The sequence below is a fragment of the Equus quagga genome, chromosome 22, assembly GCF_021613505.1.
Source record: "Equus quagga isolate Etosha38 chromosome 22, UCLA_HA_Equagga_1.0, whole genome shotgun sequence".
In the NCBI taxonomy this organism is placed as follows: domain Eukaryota; kingdom Metazoa; phylum Chordata; class Mammalia; order Perissodactyla; family Equidae; genus Equus; species Equus quagga.
In genome coordinates this window covers 23,958,159-23,967,972 of record NC_060288.1, presented here as the reverse complement: position 1 = coordinate 23,967,972, position 9,814 = coordinate 23,958,159, and the positions used below count along the sequence as shown (strand labels likewise).

Below are 9,814 nucleotides of genomic sequence, written 5' to 3'. Positions count from 1 at the left end.
CGCTCCCCCGCTCGCCCGCCCGCCCGCCAGTCCAAGAACATCGTCCCCTGCCTCCTCCAAGCCGCCCCTCACAGGCCCGGCGCGCTCTGACCCCGCCCCCGCCGCAAGAACACCGCCCCCCCGGAGGTCGCGCTCTCATTGGCCCGGCCCGCTCTGGCCCCGCCCCCGCGCAGAGAACGCCGCCAAGCACCGCCCCGAGGCCGCGCTCTCATGGGTCCGGCGCGCTCTGGTCCCGACCCCGCGCCAGGTTTGAAGACGCGTTAGCGCCCCCGTGGGCAGGTCTCAGGTCCCTCCAGCCAGAGAGGACACGTGGGTGTCCCCCCCTTGCGGGGGGTTCTGGAGGGAAACGGAGGGAGACCGGAAAGCCGCGCCAGGCCCAAGGGGCAGAGAGACCGGAGTCGAGGGCGGGCCTGCCGCCCTGTTGGACCTCTGGGAGGAAGGGGAGCAGGCCGACCCGCGCTGGTAATCTCCCCTTCCCCCGCATGACCTGAAGCCTTTCCTTAGGTCCCCTCCAATTCGTCCCTAAGTCAAAAACCTGCACTGCCTACTGGTTCCCCTCTTTTGGGTTACGAAATCCTTTCAGACTCTGATGCAAACTGTGAATCATTTTTGCAGAAGAATCTACCCACACAAATGACCACGAAATTGCGCATCCAATTTCTAGAGATTCATGATATTCTGACAAGTCAGGGACCCCGTATTAAGAACACTTGTGCCTATTTGGGTATAAATCAGGGGCCGTATTTTGTACATAAGTATACATCATTATATATGTGCTACCGTTTGTTGAGCGCTTGTTCTGCGCTCTTAGGTGTGCCCAAATGCATTTTCTTGTTTGAGCCTTTCAACAACACCGGGAGGTAGGAATTCCAGTCCCCACCAGGGCTTAAAGAGGTTAAGTAGTTTGTTCTTGCTAAAAGGAGAGTTACAGGAGTTAAACTCGGATCCCAGGAATAAAACTTAGGCCTTTCTTTATCCCTCCCAAATTGAGAGAAGGTGAATATTTGGCTATCCTTTTTCTGCTGTGGTAAAACTGAAGAATAGGACCCACTCCCAACCCTAAGTAGTTCAGCATGCAGTTATTCATAAGAAAGGCACCATTATAGTTCATCAAGTCCTGTTATGCCGTGGTGATGCCCAAACCCCTTCCTGTGCTAAACTTTCTTTCTTTCGTTTTTTTTGCTGAGGAAGACTGGCCCTGAGCTAACATTTGTTGCCAATCTTCCTCTTTTTTTTTTTTTTTTTTGCTTGAGGAAGATTAGCCCTGTGCTAACATCTGTGCCAGTCTTCCTCTATTTTGTATGTGAGTGGCTGCCACAGTGTGGCTGAGGAATGTTGTAGGTCAGCGCCTGGGATCCAAACCCATGAGCCTGGTGGCTAAAGTGAGCAAGCCGAACTTAACCGCTCTACCCACAGCTGGCTCCTCTACTAAACTTTCTTACCAAAATGATGCTTCAGTTAAAGCTACAGCAGTTTTCTGTTTTTGTGTAAATTATGCTAATTTACTTAGTCTAGAGAAACTTTAGTTACAGTAAAACAGTTGTCTGGAGGCAGTGTCTTCTGACTGAGTCCAGTAATTTGTTTTTACAGAGCTGTCTCAGAGGTGGCAGAACTTGATCCGGGCCTTGAAGGGGAAGAATTTGGGAAAGGTAAGTGGGGCATTCCAGGTGAGAGAAATGTATGGGCTCTTGGAGTGGGCCAGGGGCAGAGAGTGGTCATTATCATTCATTTGGTGATTATCATTCCGTTGGTTCAGAAGGCCAAATGATAAGGAATAAAATGTGTAAGTGATTTAGGGCCAGATCCTGGAGAGAGTTTGGACTTCTTGATATTATCTATAGTGTGAATTGAGTGTTGCTCTGAATCATTAATGAGTGTCCCTATGAAAAATTATGAAAAATAGTTTTAAAGGTGATTAGTCTGGCAGGGTTAGTCTGTTTGGGTGGGAGAGCCTGTGGAGGTGGTAGAAAGGGGTAAGTGGAAAAGAATGACATATCATGTGTTTTCTTATCCATTACAGGAGAATTTTGGGAAATTTAAATATGAGTTACTTCTGTTCAAGCATAGACTGGCAAAGTGACTGAAGTGGAAAAAAATCAAATTCAGTCAGTATATTTAATTTCTTAAGGTTATTCATCTGGGCAGTAAACATATATTAATATTACTGTTAATGAATTTTAATCATGTACTTTATTATGAATACTTTAGCAGTGGGAGAAATAGTATAAATGTTTTCCAAGATGCCATAAAAGAGATTATAGTAAGTAAACATTGCCAAACACCAGAACTTTACTAAATACTAGAATTAGAACATACATACAGAAAACACAAAATACTGATGAATCTATTCTCAGGACAGAGTGGGAAGCTGGAGTTGGGGAATGGAAATTGACTTGTGATTAGACAAGAAAAGAAAGAAACTAGGAGATGTGGCCTAGGGAGAACACGGCGAGGCAGGCTTCAGGTCTCCCTAGAAGCCAGTAATTGTGAAGCATGCAGCCCCAGCCAGCTGTTCCTGGGCACCAGGCCGTCACATGTCCTAGCTGGGCAAGTTGAGGCATAAACCCAGGGAAACCAGCGCTCCTTGGGTTGGCCATCTGAGTCATCTCTCCACCTGCATCCCCACGTCCCCTTCTCTCACTATACTATAGTTACTCTAAAAGGACTAAGCCAGCCTTTTTTCTAGCCCAACCACCTTTAGTTGTAAAACTGGTATCAAACATGGTTAAATAAATATTCAGGGGCAACGTTAAGAAACAGTACAGCTCCTAAGCCTACTATTTTAAAATACAACAAATATTTTTCTTTGGAACTTGGAAGCTGTTACCAAAAAGAATTACAGTCCCTGTGTGAAAGGGGTTCTGATGTACAATTATATAAAAGAAAGACAGCACTCTCCCCACTAGGAATTAAAGGCGTTTCTAAAATGATGACATATTCTCTCAGAGGGTAAGGATGAGGAATATGATAGTCTGAAACCAGAATGCCAGATGCCTTCCTGTTCTCTGTTTCCTTTGCTTTTGTCAGTCAACTTCCTGCTCAAATAGTACAAGCTCCAGTTGTCTTCTAACCCTCAACCCAGCTGTTAAAATAGTCAAACTGTGCAAAGAACGCGAGGGCTAACATATATTGAACTTCTCTTTTTTTATCTCTGTTGACGTTCATGGTTCCCTCAGTCTGGTAAGTGTCAAACTAGTTTTCCACTCTGACTCCTTCGCTTTCATGTATGACACTCTCCCGTGGTGGTACCAATATTCTTACAAAATCAGAATTTTCCCCATATCAGCGTCACTAAGTGTGAATGTCCACATGGTTATTCCTAGTCAGTTATTGGTTAGATACTGGAGCTAGAAATCATATCTGATTGTATTCTGTGTTTATTTTCTTCATTAAGTAATCAGTGGACTTTATTAAAAGTTAATTTCATAGGAGAAAGTCAGTTTCTCAGATTGTCTAAATGTAGGGGATTTCTATCTGTATGCAAAGCAGATTGAAGTAAACTGAATACTAAGACTCTTTCTAGCAATAAGGAGCCGTATCACTTTATACCGAAGAATTGAAGCAGTTTATTTAAAATTACTCCATCTTTTCAATCCATTGAAATTGTATTCCTTTCCTAGGTATATCTGTTATGAAATTTATATTGATACCTTTAGAATTGTATTCCTTGTTTCTTGGTTTATAATTTATTTTATTCTATTTTATTTTATTTTATTTTTGAGGAAGATTAGCCCTGAGCTAACATCTGCCACCAATCCTCCTCTTTTTGCTGAGGAAGACTGGCCCTGAGCTAACATCTGTGCCCATCCTCCTCTGCTTTATATGCGGGACGCCTGCCACAGCATAGCTTGACAAGTGGTGCGTGGGTCCACACCTGGGATCCAAACTGGCGAACTCTGGGCCACTGAAGCGGAACGTGTGAACTTAACCACTGCGCCACCGGGCTGGCCCCTTGGTTTATAATTTATAATTTTCATGTGGATAAGGTGGATAACTTTGAGAGAATAATCTTTCTTAGGTCTGTTATATTTGAAGTCAAATTTGAAATCTAACAATGTCATGATATTCCTACCCTCTCTTAATCTTTTAGAGTGATTCTGTTTTTCCTTCTAGGGAATATATCATTTGCCATTGAGGTTGTGTTGTTGCAGAGTTTTTGGCTAAAATTTAGGAGAATATTTATCAACTTGATAAGCACAAGTACTGGAAAGGCAGTGCCAAAGGTACATAAGAATATTACCCTCAAATGCTTTAGTATTTATTATTTCACTTTAAAAAACTAATATATCTGTTTTCTACATAGATAAATTATGACATAGATGATATTAATGAAGAGGGAAACTGTATTAGTGATCTATTTCTGTGTAAAAACTAGACCAAAACTTACTGGCTTTAAAAAAAAAAAAACCAACAACAAATTAATTTTTTCTTCTGTCAGTTGGCCGGGCAGTTTCTTTGGCAGAGCTTACCTGAACTCACTCAGGCTTACTCATACATTGAATTCAGATGATGTGTGGATGATCCAAAATGGCTTAACTCACATATCTGATAGTTGGTGCTGGCCGTTAGCTGGGATACCTTGCTTCTTCTCCAGATGGCCTTGTATCCTCTATGAGGCTGGAGTTATAGCAGAACAATCTCAGGGCAGGCCTTCAGGATAGCCAAATCCAGTGCAAAAGCAATTATTAAATCTCTGCTCGCTTCTCATTTGTCCATGTGACATTGGCCAAAGCAAGTCACGTGGCCAAGCCCAGAGTCGTAAGGGAGTGGTCTTAGATGGCATCTCTTGATGGGAGGAATGGCAAAGAATTTGTGGCCATTTTTTTATCTATAATGGAAGCTTTTCCTCCCTTCTTCTAAAAGACCGATCCTATTTCCTTTGTAAGTAAAACCATAATCCCAAATTGGAAAGGTATTGCCTGGCCCCCTTAGCTTGGCATGGCTAACAGGAAGCATTGTATACAAATAAAAACACATGTCATTAATAAACAAGAGTTAAAAGACAATCATTTCACATTGGCTACTCACAAAAATACAGTCATTGAATTAACAAAGGTTCAGATTTATTTATTCCTTTCTTTAATCATGCTTGTGATAACCATAGACATCCTAAACCAAAGCTAGCCAATAGTGTAATTCCCATTCATACACTGAGTGATCCTCCCAACTTACACTTGTGTTGGGAGAAAAGAAGAGCAATGAATGGAAACAGAGGAAAATGGAGCTGAGACCTGCCCAGTGGTGCCAAGAAATGAACCTCACACTAAGAAATAATAGCACAAGAATGATGGGCAAGGAAGTAGCACTAGCTGGGCAAGGTAGATAGCACTTGATGCAATAAAATGGTTATATAATAACCAATATAATGGTTATAAAATAAATGGTTATAATACAAAAACATTTATATTTACATGAGGCTTTGTAATTTATAAAACATTGTCATATATCTTAGCACATTTATCCTCAAGTAACTACATAAAGTATTCAAGATGATAATGGTTCCCATTCTGCAGTTGATTAAGATTCAGGAAGCTTCATTAACCTGTCCAAAATCCTAGCACCATTGGATGGAAGAGCCAGGATCTAAAGATTTCTGGTAACCAGCCCTGTTCTCATTTCACATTAAAACTTCATGCAAAACATAAAATATAAAGCAGATAAGGAAATAAACATTAGGAAATGAGTTTTGAGGTTATACTAAACAAAGTGTATTCTAAATGGAGAAATTGATGTCCTTGTTTGTTTTAGTAGTAATTGACAGAAATCTTACATGTGACAGGATTAGTCTCCCCATACTTCTCAACCAATGAACAGAACATGGGAAGCCAAATTGAAGAAAATTGAAGAACGGGCATCGCTTTATGAGATGAAACCATTGTCCCCAGTGTACAGACCAAGATTGTCCAAGCCAGAGGAACCAGCTTCCATTTGGAAACTATTTTATCGGCAAACTGAAGCTTTTAATTTTGTTAAGAGTTGCCAAGAGGTAATTTTCTCATCTCTTACTTTTTTTTAGAGCTACTATAATTTAAGATTTATAAAAACACGTGTTCGTCTTCATTTCAGGCCACATACTCTACCAAAAGAATTTAATCATGATCTTAATATCACAGTATTATGGAAAAAAACTCTATGAATCATTAGCCATTTACTTAATAATGAAAAAGAATGAGATATCTCTTAATTTTTTAAATTTGTAGTGACATTTAAATGAAACTGCTTAGAGGAAGAGCGACCGTATTCTTGGACTGAAAAATAATAGGATGACTGAGTTTAAGAGTAAAACTAAAAAATTACCCACAGAAATATGAGGAAATGAATGAGTGAAGAGTGGGATTTTTAAGGATGAAATTAGGGAAAGGAGAATTGAATTTAAATGATAGGAAATGAAAATGTCTCAAATATTATATCTTAGAATTTATAAGCCCTAGAACTTAAACCATAGTGCGAAAGCACACAGGTATTTATCTTTCTGTTGTCTCCTTTTGTGCTTTGGCGTAGGAAAGTGGATTTATCATAATAATTTCCAACATATTAGGGGGAAGTGGAAGTAGAGTAATTTCCCTTGCAAGTGGGAGGAAGAAGTGCTTGCTACATGCTGGCTTTGCTAAGGGTGTGGTGCTCAAAGGTAAACAGATGTGTATTGCACGTCGTTTGTTTATTGGGCACTGTGGGGAATGTAAAGAAGTATAAGGAAAAGATGCATATACAATGGGGCTGGCCCCGTGGCCGAGTGGTTGGGTTCGCACGCTCCGCTGCAGGCGGCCCAGTGTTTCGTTGGTTCGAATCCTGGGTGCTGACATGACACTGCTCATCAAGCCACGCTGAGGCGGCGTCCCACATACCACAACTAGAAGGACCCACAACGAAGAATATACAACTATGTACCGGGGTGGGGGGGGGGGGGGCTTGGGGGAGAAAAAGGAAAAAAAAAAATCTTTATAAAAAAAAAAAAGATGCATATACAAAATCTAGCATAAATATACTGTGTTCTGATTATTGATGCTATATGAAAATTCAAAGTGCTAAAACTTTTTAGGAGGAAGATCTTTCTTTCCTTACTAAAGAGAAGCTCACTCAGATGTCATCAGCATGGTTTAGGAAATATAGGAAGAACTTTTCATGCTCATTTTGTGTAAACCTAATTCAAGTATCAGAAAATACTGACAGATTCATTTGATCTTGAATTAAAAAAAAATAGGAATATGATTGCTGGATCATCACCACCACATAGGATCATACACCGTATAGGAATGTGATTGCTGGGCTTACCAATCCCAGTATATACAATTTATCTCAAGAAGATTTTTTTTGAAGAAGAAGATTAGCCCTGAGCTAACATCTGTTGCCAATCCTCCTCTTTCTCCTGAAGAAGATTGGCCCTGATCTAACATCTGTGCTCATCTTCCTCTACTTTATATGTGGGCCGCCTGCCACAGATGGCTTGATAAGTGGTGCAGAGGTCCGTGCCCGGGATCCAAACTGGCAAACCCTGGGCCACTGAAGTGGAGTGCATGAACTCAACCACTATGCCATTGGGCCGGCCCCCAAGAAGATTTTTAATAGGGTCAAGCAACTTAGTCCTCTTATTTCTTACTCATGAAATGAAAGTTTGTTCCTTTATAGGCTCAACAGCTACCTTTAGCTAAATAGAAACAAAAGAACTTGCGTATTCCTTTATTAGAAGAAACTCTTATGGCAGCAGACACCAACAGATCAGTGCCACAGCAATTAACCTTTAAAAAATTGGCTTCTCATAGAAAAGACAATTTATAGTTACTTGTTAGAGTTAAGCATTTAAAATTTTCCTGAAGCTTTTAAGATTAACTTATAAGTATTCCATTAAAAAAATTGATCCCCACATATTTTTGTATGTATTAGAGAATTTATTAATTAATTTTAGCCCAAATCATTTAAAATAATGTTTAGGTACTTTTAAAAAATAAGTTTAATTTCATAAACTAACAAAACTAGAATAGGAAGTTAAACGAGAGTGATTGAACAGTTATTTTTCTCGTTTTTTTCTCTTTTTAATCTGGATATTCTAATTGTTTCTGCCTTGAACATGTATTACTTGAGTGATGAAAAATACAAATAACTAGATTTTGATTGGCATAGATCTAGTGATTATTTTTCTTGTTTTTAACAGTACAAATGTTCAAATTCTAGTTTTGGATATATTGAATGGTACAATTTTTTATGAACATTGAATAGCTACAGTTTATTTTAGATTTGCATTTTATTAATTTTTTGAATATTATTTTTGGTTTTATCAAGGATGTCCATGTATTTGCTTTGGAACGCAAAGGGGGCGATGGACAACGTATTTACCTCGTAACAACCTATACTGAGCTTTGGTTTTATTATAAATCCCGGTACGTAGTTTATCAAGGACAACCCATTAAACTAAAGTTACATTTCCTTCATCTAGTAATGTCTGTGAGATTAATTCAGGCTGAATTGGCTTTCATAGTTCTCAATCACACAATTAGTTACTCCTTTCCTACTAGAATTGAATTCTGGAGTTTCCTCGTCATAGTAACATTGAATTATCTCACTAGGTGTTGGGAGAAAAAAAATTGTGTGTGTTTTGAGTTCCTTTACTGCTTGTGCTACGTGATGACACAATTCCCGCATTACTTTTCCTTGTTCAAATTACCACAGCCCTTTTCTTTGTATAGGATGCCATCCGAACTTCACTCTGCACAAGTTAGCATTTACCTATCAAGTCAGCATCTATTCTTATTAACCCACGTTAAAGTCATACCTCTTGATGCCAGCGAGAATGTAGCTGCAAACGTAGGCACTGAAAGCTCATTGAAGTCAGGTGATCCCGAATGTTTCTAACCAATTTTTGAAATATTATCTTCCTAATGAAAATTTGAAACTTAAAACTTCTCATACAAAAGATTCATGGAATCTCAAGAATATGTGATTAAAGAAAGTGCTTTTCTCAAACAAAATTTGTTTCATGGTGACACCAAAAACAAATATAGCAGTGTTACACAATATCACAATCATCTGTGAATAAATAACACTATGAAGTTGACCATATTTCCCAGTTAAATAATGTTGCAGAATATGATTGTTACCTCTTGTTTGATGGAAACTCTTGATACGATGATTGGTAAACCTATGGTGAGTAGTTCACTTTATCATGTCTTCATTATGTCATAGTTATATGTCATTAAAATGCCGTTAATGCAGTATCTTGAGATGTAAGATCAACGTCTGTGATTTAAAAGGTATAATATAAACCTAACAATCTTGAATTATTCAATTCAGAAAAAATCTCTTACACTGCTATGAAGTCATTCCTGAAAATGCTGTGTGCAAACTTTATTTTGATTTGGAATTTAACAAACCTGCGAATCCAGGAGCTGATGGGAAAAAGATGGTTGCCTTACTCATTGAGGTAAATTACAGACTCAGTTTTTTCTCATTACATCTTTCCATGTATCTCTTCAGTCACCATTCATTCATTAAGTGAATGCAGCCTCTGTAATATATATGTTCTGTGTTTCTTCTCCTTTTTCTTGCTACGCTTTCCTTTGATTTTCATTTCTTAATATCACTTCTCTGAGTAAACTTCTAAAAAGGAGGAAAGTTCACTTTATGTCCATAAATTTTATATATCTAATAAAATCTTTGAAAAAGGTGGCAGTTTGGGAATGTTCTGTGTTTTAAAATTATATATTCTCTGACTTACAGATAGCTGACCCTTATAAGGATTATGCAAAGTAATTTTTACTGTAAAAATAGGTTACTGAGATAAACTTCAAGAAAACCTTTGATAAAAATAGTGTCAGAGTTT

The 9,814-nt window shown here is 38.9% G+C and overlaps 1 protein-coding gene across 6 annotated transcripts in view; it reads left to right on the top strand.

Annotated features, from left to right (window-relative positions):
- Nucleotides 1–207: 207 nt before the first annotated feature.
- Nucleotides 208–9,814, top strand: part of PRIMPOL (primase and DNA directed polymerase) — a 40,521-nt gene continuing 30,914 nt past the window's right edge. For 4 of the 6 annotated variants that reach the window (XM_046648366.1, XM_046648364.1, XM_046648361.1 and 1 more), the window contains exons 1-7: nt 208–462; nt 1,591–1,649; nt 2,021–2,105; nt 4,114–4,223; nt 5,780–5,986; nt 8,278–8,375; nt 9,286–9,415. In XM_046648366.1, coding sequence (XP_046504322.1) covers nt 5,807–5,986; nt 8,278–8,375; nt 9,286–9,415 — 408 coding nt within the window. In that variant the 5' untranslated portion in view covers nt 208–462; nt 1,591–1,649; nt 2,021–2,105; nt 4,114–4,223; nt 5,780–5,806. Of the gene's footprint in view, nt 463–1,590; nt 1,650–2,020; nt 2,106–3,881; nt 4,019–4,113; nt 4,224–5,779; nt 5,987–8,277; nt 8,376–9,285; nt 9,416–9,814 lie in introns of those variants that run through there. The other 2 variants (XM_046648362.1, XM_046648363.1) reach the window with 2 other exon arrangements.